The sequence below is a fragment of the Cyprinus carpio genome, chromosome B10, assembly GCF_018340385.1.
Source record: "Cyprinus carpio isolate SPL01 chromosome B10, ASM1834038v1, whole genome shotgun sequence".
Taxonomy (NCBI): domain Eukaryota; kingdom Metazoa; phylum Chordata; class Actinopteri; order Cypriniformes; family Cyprinidae; genus Cyprinus; species Cyprinus carpio.
This window is the reverse complement of record NC_056606.1, coordinates 19,331,840-19,359,639: the sequence shown is the minus strand read 5'-3', so window position 1 is coordinate 19,359,639 and position 27,800 is coordinate 19,331,840. Positions and strand designations below refer to the sequence as shown.

The 27,800-nt window shown below is 36.8% G+C and overlaps 2 protein-coding genes across 4 annotated transcripts in view; one reads left to right on the top strand and one right to left on the bottom strand.

Annotated features, from left to right (window-relative positions):
* LOC109080177 (lysine-specific demethylase 2B) overlaps positions 1–20,123 on the top strand; it is a 27,443-nt gene extending 7,320 nt beyond the window's left edge. Inside the window, exons 8-21 of the mRNA XM_042733062.1 lie at positions 1,932–2,085; positions 2,716–2,831; positions 5,222–5,339; positions 6,427–6,794; positions 9,110–9,196; positions 15,267–15,518; positions 15,611–15,754; positions 15,906–15,992; positions 16,106–16,399; positions 16,489–17,309; positions 17,667–17,830; positions 18,217–18,378; positions 18,562–18,780; positions 19,052–20,123. Coding sequence (XP_042588996.1) covers positions 1,932–2,085; positions 2,716–2,831; positions 5,222–5,339; positions 6,427–6,794; positions 9,110–9,196; positions 15,267–15,518; positions 15,611–15,754; positions 15,906–15,992; positions 16,106–16,399; positions 16,489–17,309; positions 17,667–17,830; positions 18,217–18,378; positions 18,562–18,780; positions 19,052–19,233 — 3,168 coding nt within the window. The 3' untranslated portion in view covers positions 19,234–20,123. The remainder of the gene's footprint in view (positions 1–1,931; positions 2,086–2,715; positions 2,832–5,221; positions 5,340–6,426; positions 6,795–9,109; positions 9,197–15,266; positions 15,519–15,610; positions 15,755–15,905; positions 15,993–16,105; positions 16,400–16,488; positions 17,310–17,666; positions 17,831–18,216; positions 18,379–18,561; positions 18,781–19,051) is intronic.
* rnf34b (ring finger protein 34b) overlaps positions 19,709–27,800 on the bottom strand; it is a 22,558-nt gene continuing 14,466 nt past the window's right edge. The window contains exons 4-8 of one of the 3 annotated variants that reach the window (XM_042733063.1): positions 26,214–26,276; positions 25,745–25,946; positions 25,011–25,040; positions 24,372–24,419; positions 19,709–22,608 (exon numbers count right to left, since the gene is read on the bottom strand). In XM_042733063.1, coding sequence (XP_042588997.1) covers positions 22,418–22,608; positions 24,372–24,419; positions 25,011–25,040; positions 25,745–25,946; positions 26,214–26,276 — 534 coding nt within the window. In that variant the 3' untranslated portion in view covers positions 19,709–22,417. The remainder of the gene's footprint in view (positions 22,609–24,371; positions 24,420–25,010; positions 25,041–25,744; positions 25,947–26,213; positions 26,277–27,800) is intronic. The other 2 variants (XM_042733064.1, XM_042733065.1) reach the window with 2 other exon arrangements.

Below are 27,800 nucleotides of genomic sequence, written 5' to 3'. Positions count from 1 at the left end.
AATCTCTTCCCTGTTTGCATTGTTGCATTGCTACTGGGGATGCCACGTCAGCAGAAATGCTGCTTGTGTGTGTGTGTGTGTGTGTGTTTGCTGGAGGGTATCAAATAATATCTGCGTGGAAAGGTCAAATAAGAGTGCTGCCGAGTGCAAAAAAGACGAGAGTGACACATGTATGACTAAAGGAACTTCTAGGAAGAGTTGTAGGAGTTTATCCCTGTTATGTAATCCTCCTGCTTTCACCAGAGAATTGAACCTATTTCACTTGCAAAGAAACTGCAAGGTCGTCAGCTTAGTAACTCACACAGCATACAGTGGGGTCCAACTGTCTGAGAGCATTAGTGAAATGCTTTTACAATTTTATATTACACACTTTATAATATAATAAATGTCCTCATAATTTATTCTTTTTAAGCATGAATTAATCATAGTTCATGTTAATTGCAACATGTAGTAATACATTTTTAAATCAAAACTTGTATGTTACTATTATTTAATGAACCTGAACAATGCTGAAGATTACAGGCTCTGTACAGTTGGGGTTGTCTGCTCTGCGTGAGAAAAATGTTCTTAGGAAGTCCTCGACCATTTTAGATGATACATCTCACATTTGGTACTCAGAAATTGAACTGAAAGTGGAGGTCTGTTAGAGCTTCTAGATCTTTTCTTTCAAATTCAGTTTTGATTGTAAACACTTATTTGAAACATAGGGATAAAGGTGTACCATGAATTTTAAATATTGTATTTTAATATATGAAAAAAAAAGGTGTACTGTTAATGCCCGGGTTTTGTTGTGATGTTTTATTTTATCAGTTTTTGTCATGATGTCTTATATAAATTGTCTGTTTGTGAGCTTGATGCTGCATAAATTGCCCTGTAAAGGGATAAACAAAAATATCACTACTAATACTAACAATGAACAGGTGTATTTTTAACTAACATTAACAAATATTCATAAATACTATTACAAATGTATTGCTCATTTTCAGATAATGCACATTAACTAAGGTTAACTAAGGATGGTTATTATAAAGTTTTACCCACATTTTATTATTAGCAAATATTATTAGTAACAATTTAAAATTTCCTAAGAAATTTAAATTGCAGACTAGAAATAGTAAAGCATTATCTCCATTTTGTCGTAACATTTTGTTTTGAATTTTTAGAAATCCTGAAATTTTTGAATGATTTCCTATTTTAAATAATAATACAAAAATAATAATAAAAAAATCAACCCAATTTATATGACTGCTTAAGTCAATTTGTAGACATGCAGTCTTTTGTAGAATTTTTATTATTTAATAGTTTTGTATTATAGATTTTATTAAGAATGTAAGTGTCACAATTGTCACCTGGAAATCATCATAAGTGTATGTAATATTGTTTCTGTTTTCGTGTTAAAGCAACACTATGTAACTTTTTCTGTGTTCAAAATTTGCACAATGTATATAATGAGCGAGTACATCATAAATTCATCTACCAAACCAGCTTTTTGTCTTATCCCAAATCACTACTGTACATTTTTAATAACTGATTATTTTTGGACTATTGTAGCCTGTTCGGGTCGTCACCGCAGCGGAGTAACACATACCTGCGTGAATCGCCATAGACATAAACTTGGAGAAGTAGCTCCGGTTACAATGTTCTTCCGCGGGATGCCTGCAGTTCTAGAGCGCTAACATTTATATAGTGTTGCTTTAATGTTCTAAAACTTTGTAAACTTTGTACTTTATTTATTTATTGGTATAAATGAAAACAATGGGTCAAACTTTTGAACCACACTGTCTGCTCGGGAATAAATGGAAGAGATAAATAACTTGCACATAAAGGATTAATGTTGACACGAGTATGTGAATTGTTCATTTTAAAGAAGAAAAATCAAATCCCAGTTTAGAATCATACCTGCATTGCTCTCTCTCTCATATGTTCTCCAGGTCTTCTGGCTGATTCCTCCAAGCCCACACAATCTGTCTCTGTATGAGGACTGGGTGCTGTCAGGCAAACAGAGTGATATCTTCCTGGGTGACCGTTCAGACGGCTGCCAGCGAGTAGAGCTGAAACAGGGCTACACGTTCTTCATCCCTTCAGGTGACGCACTGAGCTTGAAATCAAATAAATAATGCAAAAGATAAAAACGACTGCAAATCCAATACAAGTTGAATGCAATGTAGGTTGCTTAAAATAAAAAACTCATCAAATGTGCACCTTGAATCCAATGAAAATCACTTTGGATAAAAGTGTCTGCCAAATGCTGCACTGTAAATTGAATTTCTGTTACTGTTTACTCGCCTTTATTTCGCTCCAAACCCACATGCTGTTTTCTGTGAAACACAAATCAAGAAATTCTGAAGAATCTTTGTGAAGCTCTTTTCAATACAACAACAGTTCTTGGTCATTGATCATGTCCGTCAAGCTCGAAAAAGTCCAAAAAAGAACCCCAAAAAAAAGCCATCCGTATGACATTTGTATTGTATTCCAAGTCATACAATAGCTTTGTGTGATGAACATACTGAAATTTAAGTAATAATTCCACTAAAGCTCTGAAATGTCATTTGTATTTGTGTTCGGATTCAAAAATAGCGGCAAGTTTGACTTTAGTGACGTACATAAGTTGAAGAACGCAGAATGACATTTGAGAGCAGAAAATGTTTAAGCCCTTGTACAACATTTTCGTTCCTAAAATAGAGCATTCATATTTTTGTTTTCGTGTGTGTGTAGGTTGGATCCATGCCGTCTACACTCCAGAAGACACCCTGGTGTTTGGTGGGAATATTTTACACAGTTTTAACATTCCCATGCAACTCACTGTCTACGAAATTGAGAACAGAACAAAGGTAAAGCATTTATTAAAAAAAAAAAGATTGTTTGATTTAACAGTCAGTTTTTAAGGAATTGTCTTTTTAATTTGATACATTTGGAAGGGAGTTCTAATCAATTCTAATAAATTTTATTTATAATATTTAGGACTATATTGTAAACAGTGTTGGGTAGATTACTTGGAAATTGTAGTCCGTTACTGATTCCAAATTACATGACAAAAATTGTAGTCAGTAATGGTTAATCTACTGTATTACATTACACATTTTAAATAATATAATCAGACTACTTTTTGATTACTTTTGACCTTACATTATGTTAGGGCTGGGCGATATATCGCATGCGATTGTGACGCGCATTTCGTTAGTAAAGCCGGTTCCCTGATTACCGCTAAATCGCCTTGTCAGCCGTAGATCACTGACAAGCTACGCAATATCGCGTTCATTATCGAAGGTGATTCATCTGCGATAATGAACGCAATATTGCAAAGCAACTGCAGGGGCTTTGTGAGTTTAATGAAAAGCTAATAAATTAAATCATAAAAAAGGTAAAATTAAATAATTTTATCATCAAAATACTAAAGATAAAATGTTTTATTTGTTTACCTGCATGCCATGTAACCAGTAACCAATGCCAGAAAACTGTAAACAATCAAATACTTAATAACTTATTACCTTAAAATATCAGGGGTACTTCAAGTAAATATATGAAAAGAATCAGCTGACAAAAAAGTGTGGGAATCACTGCATTACATGTAAATAAGATAATGTACATTTGTGCATGTGTTTGTAATATAATGTAATCATCATAATGTAATCAATAAAATGTAACCAGTCTAATTGAGAGTATTACAAAATGCAATATAATCTAATTACAAGAAACTTTCCATAACCAGTGTTGTTATTGTTAAATAAAACAAACTATTAAAAATCATTTTTGGTAATTGAAATAAAATGATAAACTTAAACATATTTCAGATAGTTGCCAGGGCATTATTGAAATTTTTTATAAGGTTTTTAAGTTTAAGTACTAAAATCAGTGAAACTGAAAAAAATAAAATAAAATTAAAGCTATATAGAAAAATATTTAACCAAATGTAATAAAAATTACAATAACACAAAACAAAATTCCTCAAACTTAAAGCTAAAATGAAAGCTGAAAATATAAAAGTAAAAGCAAAATATTAACAAATCTGATTGGCTCAGTTGCTGACAGTTAAAAGGCGGTTTTAGTGACAGCACTAGACACCTTTGATGTGTTGTGTTACAGTCGCTCGCTTCCTGCTAACAGAACCTCCTGGAGACTTTGATGTCTCAGCAGGGCTTAGAGCCGGTGGACCGGGCTATTTTTATATTTGCTAGACAGAGCAGGCAGAGAAGAAGACAGATCGTGGCACTGGCTGTGTTGTTCCAGGGGCTGCGTTATTGCAGTGCTCTAAATTTAGCTCTGGCTGAAGGAGGTATGAGGGAATGAGAGCACAAGCCCTCTACAACTCTGAATGTGAGAATGTGAGTTTCCTCCCTGGAGAGGGGCCGGAATGGAAAGATATGTGCATGAGAAGCATCTTAGTCATGTTGTCGTTTTCTCATATACTGCAAGAGCTATTTATTATGAAGCCAGTAATATTAGTTTTATATGTAGGGTTTGGGTAAAACTGTATAATAATGTTTAATTTCTTAACATTAGTTAATGCATTAGGTATCACAAACTAACAATGAACAGCTATTTTAAATCTAGGTTAATGCTAATTTATAATGTGCTTATTCATATATTCATTTGTGGTAATTTATACAATTTGAAATCTTAAAATTTGATTAGTTTATGTAGAATCATAATATGGCTTAGTGTTATCAAATCAAATTAAATAAATTAAATTAATATACATGCCACGTGTCACACTTAAGCCTGGTACTGTTTAAAGAAATTATTGAATTTTAAGTGATTTTGATTTTTAATAATTTACAAAAATATTACAACATTAATATTTCAAATTTTTATAATAGTAATATTTTATTTTAATTTTATTTTAATTATGATGATAATGATGGTAACAATTATTATTATAATTTAAATTTATTAAATCAATATATTATTACTACTACAAAAAAATCTATTTATAATAATAATAATAATAATAATAATAATAATAATTATTATTATTATTATTATTATTATTATTTCTATATTGATATATCGTCATAAAATGTTGGGCCAAATTGTGCAACCCTACAAACCATACCTGGAGTTGGAAAAAAAAAACAAAAAAACAAAAAAACCAAATCACAGATTTTATTTAATCAGAAAAATCATCAGAAAAAGTTATTTTCACCCCCCCCCCCCAAAAAAAATAATAAATAAATAAATAATCATGCAGCTCTTGTAGAGGTTAAATAATTATCTGTTTCAGGTGCACTCCAAATTCCGCTACCCTTTCTTCTATGAGATGTGCTGGTATGTGTTGGAGAGGTACGTGAACTGCTTGACCAGACGTTCGCACCTCAGCCTGGACTTCCGCGTTCACGCTGGTGAGTTGGCTAAACTGACACCAATTTGCAACGATAAACATAACCAGAAGTCATTTTCAAGTAATGGAGAGCATTGGCAATGCAACAAGATCAAGTTCATGTAAATGCACAGTAATGTGATGTGGCAGCTACTGTTGGGATCGCAGACAGTGAACTAACCAAAAGAACAGTAACTTGATGACATCCTGCAAATGAGTCACTGTCAGAGTGAATACCTTTTAATTCTATCAATCCTAATAGCAGTTTCTGTCCTAACCAGGCATGACAAGTCATTGTGGAACAAGTTTTGAGTTGCCAAGTGCTTGTGTATGAGGGAAGATACTGATGTATGTGTGGGAAGCAGGAGAAAGAAATGACTTGTGGGATTCCCATGAATATAAGTATCTAAAAATAAAATAAAAGTTACTTAAATATATTTGACATTTTAAGGTATAGAATGTTGTTAGTCTATTGCACAGCAAAAAAATTACTATTTACAGGCACAGGGTTAGGTAGCAAGGGAAAGCACCTTACTCTTGACTTCTGTGATAAATGCAACAAGGTGAGGTCAGAAGCATTGTGTGTGGAATTGGAAAAACCACCGGAGACACCGGAGCGAAACAGAATCAAACTGAAATGTGACTTAAAATCCATATAGATCTCTTACTACTGTGGGATTTTGTGCATGGGAGTGGGACAAAATGTAAAAGTTGAGGGTGGGAGTGGGAAGAAATATAATTTAGTTTTAGCAAGAATGGGACTGAAAAATCAGTCTGCACAGATTGACTTTTAATTTTGAGTGTGGACTTCCTTAGATGTAAGCTGCAGATACGATCCAACAATTTGTATTGGAGGGGGTTTATGAATATCCATTTTAATCACTCTTACTGAACTCAAGTAGTGAGCCAGTCAACTAAGTGAGCCCTTCTTTGCATTTTCAATCTTAGAAAGTACATGCTAGTTTCCATGTTTCCTTATTTCACCTACTAACATTTATCAAGATGATTCCTAGACTTGTTCTGTCTATGTCTTCTGGTCTTCGTGTAATTTTGATTTTGGTGATTTCGGATTTGGTGAGTAGCTTGTTTTCTCTTCTGATTTTATTTAGCTGAACCCAAGCTTGTAACTGAGAGTCTTGTCTCTGCTCCTCGGCTTGACATGGAGGAGGACTCGTGTGAGACACGGTTAGAGAGGACAGAGGGGACGACCCAGCCCTCCTCCACTGTCCCTCCCTATCAGACCTTTAAATCCCCGGCCGATGATTCTGAAGACAGCTTCAAGTCCCTGCCTTCAGAGTGTCCCAAGACTCCGTCTGGCTCGCCTGGAATGGAACATTCCGGCAAATGGACCCACTTGACAGAGTTTGAGATAAATGGACTCAAGGCCTTGGTGGAGAAGCTGGAATCCCTTCCGGAGACAAAGAAATGCGTTCCAGAGGGCATCGAGGATCCACAAGCACTGCTAGATGATGTGAAGGTCTGTATACATTTTCCACTTGTCATTTGTCTTGTCTGTCTCTGTTTCTTCAATTGACATCATTATAACTTCCTGCTGGCTCCATTTTTCCTTTCTCAAGGAATAATAAATTGAAGTAAGCACCTGTTGGGTGGGGCAGTCTAGTTGTAGACCTAGATTTGTAGGTTCAGACCCAACAAGGAACAATGCATGATCTATCAACATTTTGTGTCACTGAGGTACACACTTAAAGGGATAGTTCACCCAAAAATGAAAATTCTGTCATTAATTAGCTACTCACCCTCATGTCGTTCCAAACCTTTAAGATCTTCGTTCATCTTCAGATTACAAGTTAAGATATTTTTGATGAAATCTGAGAGCTGTCAGACTAGGGCTGCACGATAAATCGTAATGAAATCGCGATTAGGCAAAAGCTACTATTGTCATGCGCATCTTGTCACTGAAACAAAATTCTGTGATCAGTAGTAAATCTCCATCTGAAGCTCCAAATATGACCCAGCAGAAAAAATTCAGGAAATCCCTATAGTGGTAGCTGAATAAACAGAAGATTTAACTGCTTTCATTGATTCAACGTGACTACTAAACACATGACTACAACAACATATGATTTAAGTTCTTATTATATTTCTTATTATAATTTTCATTATAATAAAGTATATAACAATGCAATGCTAGTCTTTACTTTATCACTGCTTAGGATAATATTTAATATGTTGCGTGCCTTATTCTGTGTAAGAAGCCACATCATCTCACAGAAGGATTTATTTCAGACAGTCAGCTGACATTATAAAGCGAGTTTGGAGTAAATTAAATAATTATTAAATATGGTATTTTCACATGCTTTCAGATGGAGCAGCATTTACTAGACAGAGCCGTAGTTCACTGAAAAGCTACACAAACAGCTTTCATTATCGCAAATGATATCTTAGATTTCATAATCGTGCAATTATATCATCTGCAATTTGATTTTGTTTTTTCTCCCCCCCCCTCCCCCCGTAGCTTGTCAGTGAACTACGGCTCTGTGTAGCAAAAACTGCTCCATCTGAAAGCATGTGATGGAGATTTAGTACTGATTACAGAACTGGCTTTACTGACAAGATACGCATGACAATCACATTCAATTAATCGTGCAGCCCTCTCTCAGACCCTGCATAGACAGCAATAAAACTGATACCTTCAAGGCACAGAAATGCAGTATAATCATTGAAATAGTCCATGTGACATCAGTGGTTCAACCATAATTTCTGTGTGCAAAGAAAACAAAAATAACGACTTTATCCAACAATTCTGATTTTCAGTGTCAGTCTTTGACATGCATTCACGAGGGTTCCACTCATGAGTGTGGTGCTAGTGTTCTGATGTAGAACATCCATCTCTCTTAGTTCATCATCTGTATATTCTGGTTCAATTAAGTAAGGCTGGGCAAAAAACTGCAAGTCATCCTCTCTGTTGAAATCTTCAAGACATGTTTACGAAGACAGTTTTAAGTACAGCTTGTGTCTTCTTCTGCTTGTAAAAAAGGTGCAGTGCATCTGTGTTCTGTGTCAGAATGCCGGCTCCTGTGTCAGCAGCACCACACGCATGCGTCAAGGTACTCTTGTGAACATTGGCGAAGACTGACACGGAAGAGAAGAAATTGTTAAATATAGTTATTTTTGTTTTCTATGTGCACAAAATATTCTCGAAGCTTCACAAAATTAAGGTTGAACCACTGATGTCACATGGATTATTTTATTAATGTCCTTACTATCTTTCTGGGCCTTTTTGGGCCTTGGTATTTAGAGTCAGAAAGCTCTTGGATTTCATCAATCATAATCTTAATTTGTGTTCCGAAGATGACCGAAGGTCTTACAGGTTTGGAACGACATGAGGTGAGTAATTAATGATAGATTTTACATCTTTGGCTGAACTATCCCTTTAAAGTAAGTTGTTTGCAGTAACTTACTGTGACATTGTGCATGGCATTAAAGACATGCACAAGATTTTAAAACAAAACAATGCATCTCTTTTAACTCCTTTATACCAAATCTGAAATATACTGTCATTTGTTTGTTTTATTTAAATACTTAAAATATGTTCTAAAATATATATTTTTTATTATATTATAAATAATAAAGTAATATTTGTTACATATTAAAACACAAAGTATTTGCATTCATATTTGCACACCAAAACTGTTTGCAATGTTTTCTGTTTATTATTGTCAAAATAAATTAGGAATAAATAAATAAACAAAATAAAATACATTAAAAATTCTTTTTACATTTTTTTTTTTTGTTGTTTTAAGTTTTGTTTTTTGTCCGCTTCTTAAACAGGTTGTGTTAAAGGAACATGCAGATGACAATCCAAAGTTGGCCATCACTGGTTCTCCTATTGTATGCTGGCCGAAGAAGACAGGCAAGGTATGAATGGATGTGCAGAGTGATTAGAAACATTAGGATGTGGCCGAACAAGATTCTTTAACCTATTTTTAAGGTCCTTAATTTGATTTACATACTGCAATAACATCAGTTAATTATACTTAACAGTAAGACAGATATGGAGCAAAATCTATTATGAAGGTTTTGCTGTCTTCATTCCTTCCTAATCCCCCCCCCCCCCTTCAGATTTATGGTTGATGTTGAAATTAAGAATATGTTTAGAATATTTTTGTGTAAAATTTTTTGTTGTTGCACTACTGAAATAGTTGTGAGGTAGATTCTGTGGAAATATGATGCAATGTCTGTATTTAGAAAAGGCAAAGCAGAACTTTGCATTAGTATTTCACTGGAATGATGAATCGGCTTCAGACACAAGGGAAGTGTTGCCAGTCCCCCAAAATTAGACCTGACCAATCCCATGCAAACCTGCACTTATAGACTTGTTTTAGTTTATTTCCCTATTGAAAGTGACACACACGATTGGATGTTGGCTTTTGTACTCCCCCCACTTCACAACACTAAAACTGTCTCGACGACTAAAAGCCCAGCTGCTGAATTTTCGCTTCCATTGTGTCTGTCTTTTGTGATTAAAGACCATCTGTCCTTATACTGCCCCAACTGGCCTCTCTTCTTTACCCTATGACCCTGTTCTGCATGCCCTCTTCCTACTGGATGTGTCCAAGCTGTATTGGTGCATATTAAAGAGCCTGTTTTGCATACTGCACACCCATTGGCTCTGCCGCTCTTCCCTCCCCTCCCACTTCTTGGAACTCCCCCTGCTGCATATTCATGAGCATATCTTGCTCTAGCCTGTGTGCTCTAATGGCTAAGGAACAGAAGGGAGGGCTGTGCCATCTCTCAGCCAGTAGCAAGCCGGGGCTGCAGCCATGTCAGTTAGCAAAACGCTGAGAGGACTGTAAGAGCCATGGCCATGTCGCTGATCGCTGACGAGGAGGATTATGAGAACTCGGATGCTGAGCAGGTAGTAACGTTGAGCTGGACCTACCGGTCATTACACTTAAGAAAAGGAGATGCGAAAGGTTGCATGCAGCTGTTATTTGTGTGTATTTGCATGTGTAACTGAAGTACACGTGATAAGTGAACTGTCAGAGCTGTCAGAAATGTTTATGGTGACCGCTGATAACTACATATGACTAGCACACGAGTTCAGTTTTGAGCCTGGTGCTCATTTTGAACCACTGTGATGTCACATTTCTTCCATTTTACTCATTGAACTTCAATGAATATCACAGCAGGTTGTTGAAACATGAACCTAAACTAGCATTTCTTGATGCTGTAAGGTCTTGTTAGGTACTTTTAGGAGTTGCAGATGAAAGTGAAATCAGTGACGCTTCATATGTGGTAGTTGCGATATTACTGTCATGCTATGATAGCAGCTACAAATGCTTTCTAACAGGTCCCAGTTGATGTAATGCACACTGCAGGGTTTCGAAGGTGTGTGGGTTCTTTGAATACTTTGCATATGTCTGTTTGTGTGGCTGCCCACGTGAGACTCTCCCATCGCTTGTTTTATGTTTGCGGTTGGGCGAATCTTTGATTCACTTCCAGTGAATCCTTTTGTATTCCTCTTCTATTGAAAACATCCAATTGCATTTCACCCCAAATGCTGTCGCCACTGAGGAAAGGCTGCAGCTGCTAGATTATTATCATTTTATCATCCATCATTAAGATGAAATACAACTCTGTGGCTTTTGTAAAAACTGTTTGTCTGATTGCGTATATTTTTACTCTCACCACTCGTTTCAGATATTTGTATAGAGCATTGTGTACTTCAACTTCCTCAATTTCCAGGATATTTTTAACTGTTTTGGCCACAGCCCAACAAGGGCCTCTTTGAGCCGGTCCTACAAGATGAGCGCATGGGGGAGGGGCGGGACAAAGAACCAACGTGAGTAAAAACAGTTCAGACATGTTCCTGTTGTGAACATATTTAGTCCTGGACCTGTAGTTATGAAAATGTAGGTTTATACTGATCCTGGATCAGATGTCATTTTCAGGAAATCAGATCTTACATCAATACATTAGGTCTTGGATGCTATTTGAGGGTTGATCTCTACACAGGTCATCTTAGTGAATTATTAGAGAATTGTGTATAAAATAAGTGTTTATTGCTTATCAGTATTGGTCAAGGAAATAGCAGTAAACCACTATTTAGACACTTTTACCTTAAAACACATTATTTACTAACTTAAGTGACTTTCTCAGAGGCACAGTAGGGATCAAGCTAGATTTTTTGTTTTATCATGTTTTTTGGTCATTGCTGCTAGTCCTGCAACAATTGCATTCGTTTTTGTATTGTGATATTCTTCGCCCCAGTGAAAAGGCTTTATTTTGCTGATATCTGCCTCATCCAGTTTTGTGAGTTTAGTGTTAAATATCAAGTGCATCTTCACACCCTACCAATTAAATCTGACATTGTCCCTGCAGCTGGGTGTGATTTGTGAATTTTGCTGTTGTTTAGCAGAATCATTTTAATTATTATTTTTAATTTGACAATATTTCTTAATAAGTTGGACAATTACATCTGGTTTAATGATGGTATCACAAACTAAGTGCTTGAGTCAGCTTGTTTGTGTATGTTTACCATGGATATGTATTTTGTTCTGCACACACACACACCTATACCAGACAGCAAGCATCAAAATCCATGTCTGCCCTTAATATCTACAATTATCCTGTTAGAGATCTTCCATCTCTGCAGCGGTTTTTATATCAATGCAGTCTTTATTTTCTGACCTTGTCAGCAAGCTGCTCTAACAATGTCAAGCAAATCTGCTTACGCTATTAATTTGTCATGGCATATGCACACACTCAGATGCTGTGATGATGGTTGGCAGAAGATGAGATAAGTCTCCTCTGTTTGGCTTCAGATCTGCTCTGAACATTTGGATTTATTCAGAACATTTTGATTGATGTTCAAAATGTGCATTGAATTGAGAATAAAACTATGAATATAATGATGACACATTAATACACAGCCAACCCCACAAGGAGTTAGTGATTGTTTTTATTTTTGTCATTGTCACCAAAAAATAAAACTATAAAAGATTAACATTTATTTTAGCCAACATCCAATAGAACCAAAAGAAGAACGTTATCAGAAAAACTAATAACAGAGTTGGTGCCGATAGCCTAGTGGGCAGTGTGCCGACATATAACTAGTGCTGTCAAATTATTAATCGCATCCAAAATAAAAGTTTTTGTTCATATAATATATGAGCATGTACTGTGTATATTTATGTAGCCTATATATAAAAACACACAAATGCATGCACATGTAAGAAAATTGTTATGTTTATATATTAAATATTTTATCTAAAATAAATTATGAATATAAATATATACATGTAAAAAAAAAATATATATATATATATACACACACACACACCTTATGTGTGTGTATTTATGTATGCGTAATAAATAAACACAGTACACACTCATATTATGTAAACAAACTATGGATGCTATTAATCGTTTGACAGCACTGGGCATCCCAAGTTCAAATCCAAACTCAAGGACCATTTTTGATCCCACCCCCTTCTCCTTCACTCCCACTTCACTTCCTGACTCCTCTATACTGTCCTATTGTAATAAGGGCAAAACGCCAAAAATGAACCTTAAAGGGGTCCTATTATGCTCTTTTACATGGTCTTGATTTTGTTTTGGGGGTGTACTAGAACAGGCTTTCATACTAGGTTGTTCGAAAAACACATTATTTTACATATTTTACATAATTACAACACCTCTCTCCCCAGTCTGGCATGAATGGCTGGAATATTTCCTGTATCAAATGAAGGTCCGCCTTCTGAAATACGAAATGCGCCGTGATCAGTTAACTGGGCCAGTCTGTGTGTTAATTGGTTAGCTGGGACAGTCTGTGTTGTGATTGGCAGCACTCGGCGCCTGGTTGGGAAATGTCATGCCCCTAACTATAGCCGCCTGCTGTGAGCTTTTGTGTAAATATTGCATCAAAATCAAATCAATTTGAGCACAATTTAAACCCAGATGATTGTAACCACTCTAAAGCTCGTCTGCCTTGGGAAAGCTAGCCTGTCTCCGACATAATGATAACACTCATTGCCTTTTCTAGTGCAGCTCAACCAGGTCTCGTCCCACTCGTCGATCTTTGTGATATCACAAATCCCGGAAAATATGCATTGTAGTCACTGTCACTTTATTATTTATATATATATATATATATATAATATATATATATATATATATATATATATATATATATATATATATATATCAGTGGTTGTAGTCCAAACGAGTTGTTCGTTGTAGTTTTTGAAAAGTTATTTCTGTTAAATAAAATATCTCTTTTTGAATTGGGCTTTGTAACTTTGCAGATCTTTTTTATGCTCAAACAGCAACATTACAGACTAACTAAAGTTGAAAAAGTGAAAAAGCATAATAGCACCCCTTTAAAAAATAAAAATAAAAAAAAACTAAAAAAAAAACTGATAAGTTGTTTGACCTGTGCTTGGAACTTTTGATTTTGGGTGGTGTTCTTGTGGGATCTTTAATTAATTTTCAAGGTCCTGTCTTTAATCTGGGTGAAAGCAGCTCTTACAATCAAAAACTCAAGACATCCAACACATTAACAAGAGATATTAGATTTGGTCTGGAATGTTTTTCCCACTGGCAGTCTCCTCTCCCCCGGCTCTGCAGACCACGTGCTTGAATTTGTGCTTCTGTTTTTCTCCAAACACGATTTCATAACACATCACATCTGAGATGTTGTGAAACAGCAGTTTCTGCTTTCTGATATTTGTAGACAACTTCAAGATCTCAACAGTATGTTGTTGTTGCTTTTTCTTTTATTTCGTCCATGTAGGAAAGATTGTGCAAGGCAAAAATCAATTCTACTATAAGCATCAACTTCAAAGCTCTGTGGAAACAGGACTTTTGACTCTGATTGAAGAGCTAATCTCAGCTCTCATGGGCAGAGAAATCTACTTAGGCTGTTTAAAAGAAATGTACCTATTGAGGAGGGCAGGTTGCACTTTCCCCCTCTGGCTAATGCGATTGTTCATGTTTTCCTTTCCATTAAGAAGGTTCATAAAGAGGGTGGAGGCCAGATTCATTCTCATCAATCATCCCATGGTCCCATAGGAAACTCGTGCTGTGGGTGCTGGGACAGGCATGACTTCTGCTTGATGTAATGAGGACATGGCAACCCATGGGATGTGGAATATAGCTCTTTGAAGAATAATTCCCTTTGACTTGCTTGAGAGTTTATAAATGTGTATGTATTAAGCTTATTTGTGATATATAGTCTAAATGCACTGTTGCCAAGAATAACACAAAAGACGAATAAAAGCTCTATCAAAAAGGAAACCGAATCAATAATGGAAAGTGCTTCACATTAAGGAGATCAAATGGCAAATACAAACATGCATTCATTCTGAAGTTCCTGCTACTGCTGCTGTTTTCCCCTCTGTTACATAACAGCTAAATCTGGTGGAATATTTGTGTTTCTAAGGAAACGCAGTTTACGTTTATCAATAAATGTTTTTAGGAATAATATTCGTTGGCTGGTTTAATGCATGTTCCTGCAGATGTATCCTGACTTATTGTTCTTTAATTGACGCAAGAGTTAATAACAACAGGGAATGTCCTCCAACTTGACATTGTGGGCAGATTTTATCAGTATTCACAGTAGTAAAAATGCATTCTCATGTTCTGTTCTCCAGTTTTTTTCTTTAAAGTGCCTCAAGGGCATATAAACAATTTGAATAACTGCACATACAACTAAATCTGAACCATATGAACTCACTCTCAGAGTGTGGGGTCTGAAAGTTGATAGGTTTGTGTTCATCATGTTTGCATTTCCTTGACTATGTGGCATTGCATTTCATTACTGTTAAAGTCGGCAAGCAGCTCATAAACAGATCATGTTCATCATGTCCTTGTTTCCAAACATGTTCAGTATGCTACATGTAAAACACGTTGAGAAAAGCTTAATCTTGCTTCTCATTTTCCTTTGGCTCTTGTATAAATAATTCTATGGTTTTATATATTTCAGCCACGGCCGTTTAATCGGCCAAAAACAAAGATGGGCTCATCTCCATCGGCTGCTCCAGGCTCGACAGCAGGAGGAGTGAAGCTCTCGTCCAGTCGCGGTTCATCTAGTGCCCGGCGCAGACGGACACGCTGCAGGAAGTGCGAGGCATGTACGCGCAAAGAGTGTGGCGAGTGCCACTTCTGCAAAGACATGAAGAAGTTTGGTGGACCAGGCCGCATGAAGCAGTCCTGTATCATGAGACAGTGCATAGCGGTCAGTCTGGGTACTCATCATCAGACTTGACCTTTGATCTGCTGAATGGCACATCTGGAGGAACTAATAGCTGCTCTTTTTCTGTTTTGCAGCCTGTTCTGCCTCACACTGCTGTGTGTCTGGTTTGCGGAGAGGCTGGGAAAGAAGACACAGTAGAGAATGAGGAGGACAAGTTCAACATGATGCTTATGGAGTGCTCTGTCTGCAACGAAATCATCCATCCTGGATGCTTGAAGGTTGTTTTCCTAATCAGGCCAACAAACAACTGGAACCTGTAATATCTGAGCCATAATGGCATCAACAATCTTTCAAATGTCTTATTTTAGACATACAATTTGTCTGTCTATTGTTCTTTTGAGTGGGAACTTATTCTGTTCTGTTGTTCAGGAGAAGGATTCTGGCGGTGTTGTAAATGATGAGTTGCCAAATTGCTGGGAGTGTCCGAAATGCAATCATGCTGGAAAGACTGGGAAAGTAAGCATCACTGTCCTACCTAACAACATACTTAAAAATAATGAAAATGGTGATGATACAACGTAATGGATATAAACCGGTCTTGTCTTCTTTCCCACCTTTTGGTCACAAAGCAAAAAAGAGGCCCAGGGTTTAAGTACGCCTCTAATCTCCCTGGCTCTATGCTCAAAGACCAGAGAATGAACAGGGATGTAAAGGAAGAGCCAGAATCTAACATGTCTACAGAGTCCTACACCTCTACTGTTTCACCTGTTATGAAGAAGAAGACAGAACGAGAGGACAATCCTACCTGCAAGTCAGAAGATGCCTTTAAGAAACGTTCTCCCAAATTGGAGGACAACCCACTCCGCAAGAAGAGAAAACTCTTTAAAAACGACTCAGACTCAGATTCCAATGTCAAGAAAAAGGTAGCAAGACAATGAATAAGTAAAAGCAAATAAGAGATGAAATAATATTTTTGCAAAGCATGTATTTTGACCCTCTTTTAAATCCACAGAAGAAGCGCTCAAAGCCTGAAGATCTCTCAACTTCTAATGTCCTGGGACAGATAAAGACAGAAAGAGAGGATGATGAGGAGTATGATGAGGATAACAGACAAGAATCGGAGAGGAGAGCTTTCAGCTTTGTGCCCTCAGAAGAAGAGGATGGAGATGACGAAGAGGAGGAAGAAGAAGAGGAGACAATGAAGGAGAAGAGTAGCCGAGAGGAGAATGGGAAGCTTGTGCACAAGACCTCAAATGCATTGGAAGGCGACCAATCACAGGGCGGTTTTACCCAGGCAGGGCCCAGCAGCGACTCGGGGGTTGATACACAGTTGAGGAGCCAGCGAAAAACCAAACGCAAACCTCGTCTGCCCAACAAAGAACTGAGCAAAGAACTAAGCAAACAACTTAATCAGGAGATTCAGAAGACAGAGGATTGTCTGGCTCATCAGAATGGCAGGGCGGTGAAGACAGAACCAGATAGTGATGGAGAAGACAGAAAACCACTGAGGAATGGCAGCAGCCATCTGAGAGACTGGCTGGGACCTAAGCGGGAACTAAACGGATCCTTGCGAGAACAGGTCCCGGTTAACTGGATCAGGACTACACCTACCCCTGTCATTCGCCCAACACCTTGCCGCTCTCCACCGAAATGTGTTCAGATGGAGCGTCACGTAATTCGCCCCCCTCCGATCAGCCCCCCTCCGGATGGGCTGCCCCTAGATGACGGGAAGAATCACGTCATGCGGAGAGAGGTGTGGATGGCAGTGTTCAGCCACCTCACACACCAAGACCTCTGTGTCTGCATGCGGGTCTGCAAGACCTGGAACAGATGGTACGTGCTTTTAAGCTGCATTTGCACTAGAGAATATACTTTATACTGCAGCAGATGTTTAGAAGTCTAGCTCTTCCCGCAGTACTACATGAGCATCCTTTTCCTCCACTGGCACTTTTATTAGTTTTCTACCTTGCTCTCAGACTTAACCACATCTTTAACCCTTGTCCTGACCAATGAAAACACTGGACTGTATTTGAGTCAATGGAATGAAGTGATCCTTTTCACTTATTGTGACTTTAAGTAGCTTAGATCCTTAAGGGTTTGGTCCTCTATGTTAGGTATATTCCAAGCAAGTGCCAAACTCAACTTCTTAAGATACACAGTAAATTTAAGTATTCTGTTCTCTGTTCTTAGGTGTTGTGATAAAAGACTGTGGACCAAGATCGATCTGAACCGGTGCAAGTCAATCACTCCACTAATGCTGAGTGGCATTATCCGCAGACAACCGGTCTCCCTGGACCTGAGTTGGACCAACATCTCTAAGAAGCAGCTCAGCTGGCTAATCAACAGATTACCTGGTACAATCACACACGTACTTACCGCCTAAATTGATTAATGGTGGAAACCGCTTTGTTTCAGTGTTTCTCAGGTTCACTGTACAGGTGTATTCCCTTCCAGCTGCTTTGACCTGTGTGTATCTCCTGAAGGTGTAGTTTTTTTTTAATGTACTCTACACCCCAGTCTTGTTACCAAAGGTCTGCCTTACTGTGAAGTTTAGTTACAGTCCTAATCAAATACACATAAACCAGTTAATTAATATCTTCAGGAACTTTTGATAATTACAAACTGGTGTTTTGGAGCAGGGTTGATACCGAACTCAACAGGATTGGGCATCCCTGATGTATGCCAACTTCACTCTCATGTTCGATACTTGCATGACTCCTTTGTGTTGGTTTCCTGGCAGGTCTGAGGATTCTGTTGCTGGCAGGCTGTTCGTGGGCAGCTGTATCAGCTTTATGCACATCCAGCTGTCCTTTGCTAAGAACTTTAGATGTGCAGTGGGTAGAGGGACTCAACGACAACCAGATAAGAGACTTGCTCTCCCCGCCGACAGACAACAGGCCAGGTACTGAATGATAGCATTAATTGCTGTCCAATATTTACTCGTCTTGACCCATTTAGAAGTTCTTTATCTCTTATTTTGCCAATTCATAGCGCCCCCATGTGTACACAGCAAATAGTACAGGTACATTTCTGTTAGATTGTTTAAAAACTGACATGGTAAAAGATGCATATTGCTGTCTTTCAGGTCAGTTGGACAGCAGAAGTAAACTAAGAAACGTGGAGAATCTCTATCTAGCTGGACTGGACATCACAGATACGTCCCTGAAGCTGATCATAAAACATATACCTTCACTGTCCCAATTGGACCTTAGTTACTGTAACCACATCACCGACCAGAGTGTGAATATCCTCACGGCAGCCGGCACCACGACCAGAGACTCTCTTACTCACATCAACCTTTCAGGTATTGCAGGAAATACTAAAACCCTCACATAACAAGTTAGACATGCTTACGGACAGTCGAGTGGCCTGGAAAACAACCATGCATACATTGTGTGTGTGTATATATAGACAAACTCATCTTAATCTGATAAGATTGCTATCTTGCATCATGCTTTTCCCAAGATACAATGCATAAAACAGCAAGGCCACTACTCTTCACTTGCTGCTTATGTCAAGCATTAATGTAAATCTGAGTGGCTGTGGCTCTAAATCCCTTTTCCTTTCATCCACAGTTTGTAACAAAGTTACAGACCTGTCGTTGACCTACTTCAAGCGCTGCGGAAACATTTGTCACATCGACCTGCGGTACTGCAAACAGGTGACCAAAGAGGGTTGTGAGCAGTTCATCGCAGAGATGTCCGTCAGCGTGCAGTTCAGACTGATCGAGGAAAAACTACTGCGCAAACTGAGCTAGTCAACAAAGACACTGACAATAACTTGACCTAGAACCCAGGGAACAAACAATTTCGCCCTCCATTTTCTACACTTTTCAAACACAGGATGTGTGGAGCCTAACACACTCAATAGAAAACCAGCAGAGAGAAAAATGGCATATTGCTAAACGACACACTCCAAGCAAATGCCTGAACTCATCAACACCAGAGCTCACAAGTGAAGAAATGTATTCATCTCTGGTGGCAAATTCAGCCTTTCAATCTGTTTATTGTTTCCAATTTGTTTATGTTGTGCTTCTAAGGCAAACTTTTATTGGTTTTTACGTTTACAAGGCACAGCTAGCAGAGCGTGCCAATGTTAAAATGCTGTTGAATGGCATGTTTATTCATATCTTTTGCATAAATGTTATATATATATATATATATAAAAAAAGGTTTTAAAGTCACACAGTGCTGTGTTGCAGTGACAAAACCGACTGTTATTTTCTTTCTCGGAAAAGAAAAATTCAAAATGCATGTGCTTTTTTCGTTACCATGCAAACGTTAAGCGTCATGCAGTGTTAATTTTTGTATCAGAAGGGATTTCACATTTTATGTGCAGTATTACATGCACTCATAAATATATATATATAGACTTTATTGACAGTATTTAGTCAGTACAAAGTTTATTTTTTTTCTACACAGTAGGAAGTTAAGCAGATCCCATCTATACTAGCTATAGTAACTGTGCAGATGTTTTTGTAATGTTAATTTAAGATGTAACGTCTTCTAATGTTATAAGATGTTCTTAAGGTACATTCTTTTTTTCCATAGGACTATTACTTACCTGGGCTTCTTTAATATGTATATATCTGGGGAAAAACGTATTTGCACTGTTTGAACTGAATAAATACTGATATTTTTTCCAGTATTGATGTTTTGCTTAACCGAATTTTAACTGTGTGAACATTTTTAGTATATTTTGCGCAGAAAACGATACACAGCATTATTCATTATCCATACACAGGATCAAGCAATTATGATTTCCCGCTTTTTTCCTCACTCTCGTGTTAAGACTTATAATTGAGTAAATATAGTACATTATCACATACAGACAGGCATACCTTAGCGAATCCGTTCTCCAGAATAACCAGCAACCATATCCGTGTATTGTGCTATGAATAAAAACGTTATTTTCATCCGCTTGCGTCTGACTGAGAGTAACGTATTCCTATGACTGCGTTGCACTTAGCAGGCGTTAGAGGGCGCCGATGAGCATTTCATCGTTTGCAACTGAGGAACAAAATAAACACTGAAATCAGAAAACTTTTATTTTGTTAGTTCAAGTTACCATATTTTATTAAATTTAATAAATCATCTTTGAATTACCAAAATAAAAAGTTCAACATTCCAAAATACAAAGACCAGATCCCAAAACGTCTTCCAGCGCTCAGTTTAAGTCATTAAGAGTGTAATCTTGTCTGCTCAGCTAGAGTAGTTGCCTACTACCAAGTGACATCTTTTAGAGATAGCAGCATTAGAAACATACACACAAGCACAGTGTCAGTGTTGGGCAGATGGGTGTGATGTTCTAGAAGCAAATTATAAAATAGTCTGATTATAGAAATACATGAATGTGACACCAGAATGTAATCAATTCTACTACATAATTATTTGTGACTGGTTTAAAATATAAACAACGAAATAAATATTGTTTACATTCAAGGAAAAACTGGAATGCTGAAGGGGGACGAAACATTTAAAAGAAAATGCAAGAAAAACTGGACAACAGAGGAGAATATATCCATATACTTTGTGTACAACTTTTTTCACATGTATATAAAATCATTTGTTTAATTGATTAAACGTTCCTTTATATTTGTTTGTCTAGCCAATACCACAGATAATAACTTGTGTTTGCCTACAGAATTCACAGCAACAAAGGGCATCTAGAGGAATCAAATAACAATTTCCTTTCCTTTTATTTTATCGTTATCTAGAAAATGTAAGTATGCACAAAAAGGGAAAGAAACGGTTTAAAATCACGAACGCAATAGGGAACTGTGATACGTAAATCCATGTAGCACCTCTTGTGGAAATCTCTTATGCCATGTAAATGTGGTACAACAACACAACTCACCAAAAAACCGACGTCTTTCATGGTATTGCTGGAGATGAAGAACATCAAACTCAAAATGGTCTTTTTGACCCACTATAAAAACCGAATATTTTGCAAATGAAACCTACCCTACCAAGGCTTAAAGGTGCACTGAGAATTTTTTTTACCAACTTAGATACCAATAAATAGTGCTTTGACAAATGTTTTAATATTGTACACTCATGTGAGACTCCCAAAAAGTTTTTGGTCTACAAAAGTGAACCTTCCTTACCGTTGAGATCACATGACCAGCCTAACTTCCTTTACCCTGGTAACCACCCAATCATCTGACACACCTTTAAGTAACTTGTATATGGAGCACAATGGAGACAAACCAACCACACACCTGACGTTCGACAGATACTGCAAAATTTGATAAAAAAAAGTAATTGAGGTTCCAGTAATAAGCTACATAGTGGCAGATACTGGATTCCAGTGACTCTGTGAAAAAATACGATACAGTTTCTATAATCTTGCTAAAAATAACTCTTCTGCTAGCTGGTCATTTGATCCGGTGTCATGGATGCTGATTTGTGGTATGGCCGATTTAATACATGAAAATAACACGCTTATTAATAATATAGCACGTCAAAACATAATCCAGAAGCCGTTCTGCACATTTCTACTTTGGCACCTACAGTACGTTCCCCCTTCACGCCAATGGTTTTAACTGCTGCTACAACAACATGCATCTTAATGGCAATCGGTTTCTCTACACGCACACATAAAGATTTCTAATATTGCACATACAATAAGACATTTCCAAAAGGTTTACAGGAATGTACTGTAAACCACTTAAACGTTCATGTTTTTATACGTTATTCTTCTAAATCGTCCATCTTCCCTGGGTTAGTAACCGCAGAAATGATTTCAAACGTGTCAATGAATGACCAAATAAAAATGGGCAGCATGAAATGCCCGCTCTGTAAAGAAGGTGTGCGCAGTACAGGTTTCCACCACTTTGAATCTAAAGGGGCAGTTCATTGGTCCAGTCGCGGCCCCAGCCTGCTCGGTCCAGCAGGAAGCATCTGGTGTGTTGGTTTTCCAGTAGAGGTGAAGCTCACCCGTTAAGACTTGAAGACGTGCACCGCCCGCACCACGTACTGCCTGCAGATGGGGCACTCGCTCATCCTCTTGCCGCACTTGGTGCAGGTGACCATGTGACCGCACTCCAGCAGAACGCAGTCTATCACGGCATCCATGCAGATACGGCACAGGTTCTCATCAACGCCGCCCAGCTGAGCTACTTGCACACCATCTGCAAGACAATATATGGAAGGTTTGAGATCTTGTTTAATAGTCAAAAAAAATTTCGAACGGTAAAATGTGTAACTTAATTTTCGTTCAATTAAAATGCTTTAAGCTAATGTAAAACTTTAAAACTCAATCATTTCTTTATTACGAAAGTAAATGTTTTTGGCTCATCACGTACAGTAATTTAAAGGTGCTGTATGTAGGATTGACAACTAGTGGTTGAACTAGGTATTGCAGTCCAAATTCAAAATATTGGAGAGGGTTTTTTTCACCAGGCCCCTCCTCCTCAGACTTGATGCACACGCAGGTTGCCAGATTGACGACACAAACAGGAACGAGCGCACATGACAATGACTGAAATGAAATAAGCTGTGTTTTCCGCCAACTGCCAACCTGGGGTGCCGAAATACAATTGGGTAAACTGGCAGTGGGCAGATAAACAAGTGTTAACTTAGCATGTTTCTTAAATATCTGTAAACATATTATAATATTTCAAAATATTAAGTCAAAAACTTACATACAGCACCTTTAATAAAAGCATTTTAAAAGTGGAAATAAATGAGGACATGCATGTTAAATATTTAAAAATCACTAAAATGTGAATTTATGTTAAAGGACATTAATTTCTTTTTTCAAAAAAAGAATATAAAATAAGTTTTGAAGAACATTGTTTTAAATTACATTTAAATTCAGTTAAAATTTTATTTTCAGTTAAATTTTTTTTTAATAAATGTAAATTTTTATTTTAATTAAAATTCAATACAACTTTAAACTCTATCAAAAGCATTTTTTTTTAATTATGCACAGATTTGATTACGTCCCATAATAAAAGCAGTTATAATGGAAATAAATAGGGATTTGTGCATTAAATATTTAAAAGCAGAAATTTTAATTTTTGTTAAAGAACTTTAAAAACTAAAGACAACAGTTGATTTTTCTTTAAAAATAAAGAAAACTATTCAAAACATATTTTCAATTTAACAGAATGAGACAGAAAATGTTCTTGACTCATCCCTCAATTTAAAAAAAGCAGTTCTAATAGAAATAAAAAGGGCAATGCACATTAAATATCTACAAGCCGAAATGTGAATTTTTGTTAAAGGACAATAATTTAGATCTTAAAAAAAGATTTTATTTTCAATTTTATTCAATTATTTTAAATTAAAAGTCCTTATAAAACTGATATTTTTGCTTTTACAATAGGCTCAGCAAAGAGTAAATATTATTTTCTGTATTACTGAACCTGGAAAACTTCTTTAACACACTCTTTCTTATTTGACATCCTTTTACCCGGTCAATATCAGCGTTCAAACTTTTTAATGAATGATATACATACAGTACGTGCTTTCAACTCTCCTCTGTGGCAAACTAAACCAGTATTTGCTGATGCCAGTCTTATTATCGCTTATTAATTGCCCTATAAAAAACCAAAACGATGCACATCCCTAAAGCATCTGAAACTTGGTCCCTCTCCAGAAAGCCACTTAATATATTTTCTGAGACTGGACAGCTATAATCTTTGGATCATTTTGGGCCATTTTCCAAGCAGTGTTAATATAATTAATGAAGGCAAGGTGCAATTACAGTAATGTGACAAGCTATAAAAAGACAGACAGATCACATTAGGAGCATAATTCATGACCATGCACGTGGAAACCACATATCAAACTCTCCCAGCATGCATTGGGAAGAGTCACTTTTCATTCATGGTAATTAGATGATGGTAATGATAATGTTGGTGCCACAATAAAAAAGGCTGAGTCTTACCTCCAATACCTCCATTGCATATAGGAGGAGGGTAAGCTATGACTTTGACTGACAAACACAGCAGTGGGAGAGTTAACATTATTAGCATTGGGCAGCTAATGTAAGCTCACATGCATATAGAAAACTGTTCTTTTCACAAACTGTTACCCAGAAAGAAGAACATACTTCCATGTTATACACGATTCATGCTTCACCAAGTTAGTAATTAGTCCTGGTAGTAGTTTTTGTAAAATAATGCATTTAAGTATTTATTTAAAAAATATTCAATATAATATTATAACGTCTCAAATACCAGTGTTGTTATTGTAAACTACAACTAAAACTATTAAAATAAGATTCAGTAATAAAATAACATCTGCAAAAATTAGAAATGCTGCCTCTGAAACTAACAGAAATAAAATATGTTTACGTTGAAGTACTAAAATGATGCAAACTAAAATAAAAACAAATGAAAGATAAATAAATACATTCAAAACGTTAATAAAAAAAACTAAAAATGACAAAAGCACATAAAACAAAATAAATAAATAATAATAATAATACTACAATATCACTAGAATTAATATATAAAAATATTACTATTATAGTATATAAATATAAACTTTCAAGTACAATATATCAAAATATTGGTTTGCTTACCTGCAGCTAGGCTGTTGCTAACATTTTCCACTGCAAGGAAAAGAAAACGAGAAGAATCAATTTTATGGAGAGCAGAAGCCTGTTTGAAAACCACATTAGCCTCATCTGATTTTGGGCTGATCCTTGACTGATTCAATTTCATGTTGTTATTTCTCACATGCAGTCTGTCAAAAAGATTGGCTGCATTCCTCCTCTTCCATCACTCTTATTATATGATGATGTCAGCTGTGCTCTTTTCAGCCTGAACATCTACAAAAGCAGACCGCTGAGTTTCCTTCTCGTTATTCGGCCAATTATATAGCCAGCAGAAGATCAAATGGTCATATAAAGCACCCAAGGAACCTTTCACACTGTATTCTACTAATTCAACATAAAGAGCCTCTTCTAGCAGAAGGATGAAATGATTAATAAAAGAACTGAATCATGTTCTTAAACCTACACCTTAAAATAAAGGTTCTTTTTTGGCATCTATGCTTCCATGAAGAACCTTTAAAATCCACGGAACATTTCCACTGCACAAAAGGTTCTTTATAATAGAAAAAGCTTCTTTAGATTATTAAAATGTTCTTTACGCTATGAAAAATGATTCTTTTTGGAACACAAAAATTCCCTTTTTTGGAAGCTTTATTTTTTGCCTGTGGATGATGTATGTGTAGATGTTTTAGAAACAACTAGAGCACAAGTGGACTACTTTGGGAAGAGCTCTACACTTTATGTGTGACGTCGGCTCTTACTCGATCTTCTGTTGAGTTCGTTCTCTCTGTAGAGACGATGGACGCGCTCCACCAGCTCCCATTTCTCACAGCAGCCTGAATAGTTGACGAAGTTGCGGGCGAGAATCTCCTTCAGCTGCCGCACCGTCAGGCTCTCGATGTCGTCCTCGCGGGACAGATCCGAGAGGGAGGCGCGTGCTCGCCTCTGCGTCGCTGGGCTGGCCTGCTCGGGGAGAGACATCAAGAGACACGTGGACGGATGGGTTATACTGCGGTCCACGTTGATATTCCACCAGACTGCTCATTCTGAACTCTGTAGATGCTCTTCTGAAGTATTTGCCAAACACTAAGCAGAGCTATTGGATGGCACTGAATTATTAATGTTAACGGTTGCTCAGTGAGAATCGAGGGGTTTTAATGTAACTCAGTCATCTTCACAGTAGGTGGCACAAACACTCAACGCATGCAGATTTTGTCAGGTTTGTCTCACCTCCAGTATGTCGTCGTGAGGCTCCAGGTTGAGGAGGGAAACTGATGTAGCATCTCCATGGTCCTGTAGATAAAAAACAGAAAATAAAATAAAGTATAATCAAATGTAATTATACAGTAATATTTTAAAAAATAAAATAAAAAATAATAAAAATACTTAGTGTGTTATTTTAATATATTTCAAAATGAAATTTATTTCTGTGATGCAAAGCTACATTTTCAGCATCATTACTGCATTCTTCAGTGTCAAATGATCTTTCAGAAATCATTCTAATATGCTGACTGGATACTCAAGAAATGTTTCATATTATCATTAATGCTGAAAACAGTTGTGCTGCTTAATATTTTTGTGGAAATCATACTTTCTCAGGATAATAAAGAACAGCATTTTAATATAATATAATATAATATAATATAATATAATTGATATAATAAAAATTTAGACACATTACAATAATACTCCTAAGATACATTTCAAAATATTTAAAATATTGTAAACAATAAATAAATATATTTCAATACCTAAATGTATTTAGATATAGTTATTATACAAAAATTGTTTAATTACATTATACATTTAATTTAAATCACCTTTTTTATTCTAAATTCTGAATCACAACTTTAAGTAAATCATAAAAATATTATCTGTTCTACTACAATTGGGAAGTGTTTACCATGCAATAAAAATGAGACCACTTAAGAGACCACTTTAGAAAAAGTAACATTCAGTTTAAATCTCCTTTACAACTATGAGTAACCTCTGTGTCAGTGCAGTTTAATCGAACCGTCTTCCCATCACATCCTCACAATTAGCTTCCCTTGGTTCTGCAAACGGCACATCAAATAACACCACATTACAGAGTCAATCATTCATTCACTCTGATTGCAATAATTCCTTTCCTGTGTCACTCACATAAGGACCGTGTGGTCCTGGAGCAGCTGGCTTTTGTATGCTTTTTTGGGTCTCTCACTAGCTCTCTCTTTCTCGGTTTGCCACATTCAGGACAATTAGCTAATGGCCCTGCGTTCTTCCTGTCTGCTGTCTGGCAGAAGAATGACTGGGTCTTTATGAGGAGAGTCAGCACATGGACTGAGCTCTCACACGTGGGCCACACACAGACTGCGTGCAGCTTCGCTGGCTGGCTGCGTATTAATAATGAATGGGTCAGTCTGCCAACTCAGGCTCTGAAGTCACACTGGACCATCACATACTTCAGGCCGATTTGCCTCTTAAACTCATTTGCACTTTTAATCTGTAAGTGTTTTAAATCACATCACGCAGGAATTAACATTACGTAACCCGCTCAGCATGTTAGATCTAAAAAATAAAAAGGCGAGGCTTTAACGTCATTTCTAGCCTTGTGGGGTACAGATGTTTCCAGTGTCCAAAGCACATCAGCATGGATGAATCTTTAGTAAGTGAGGGTTGTAAGCAGCTTAATAACTGTACAGACAATCGATTATGGTGTAGTAATGTAGAAGATTGAGAAGAAATCCTCACTTTGTGTATTCAGAAACATAAATGAAAACAACAAAGTGTGACTCATGACATGAGAAAAAAACTGTTTAATTTCTCTAAATGGAAGTA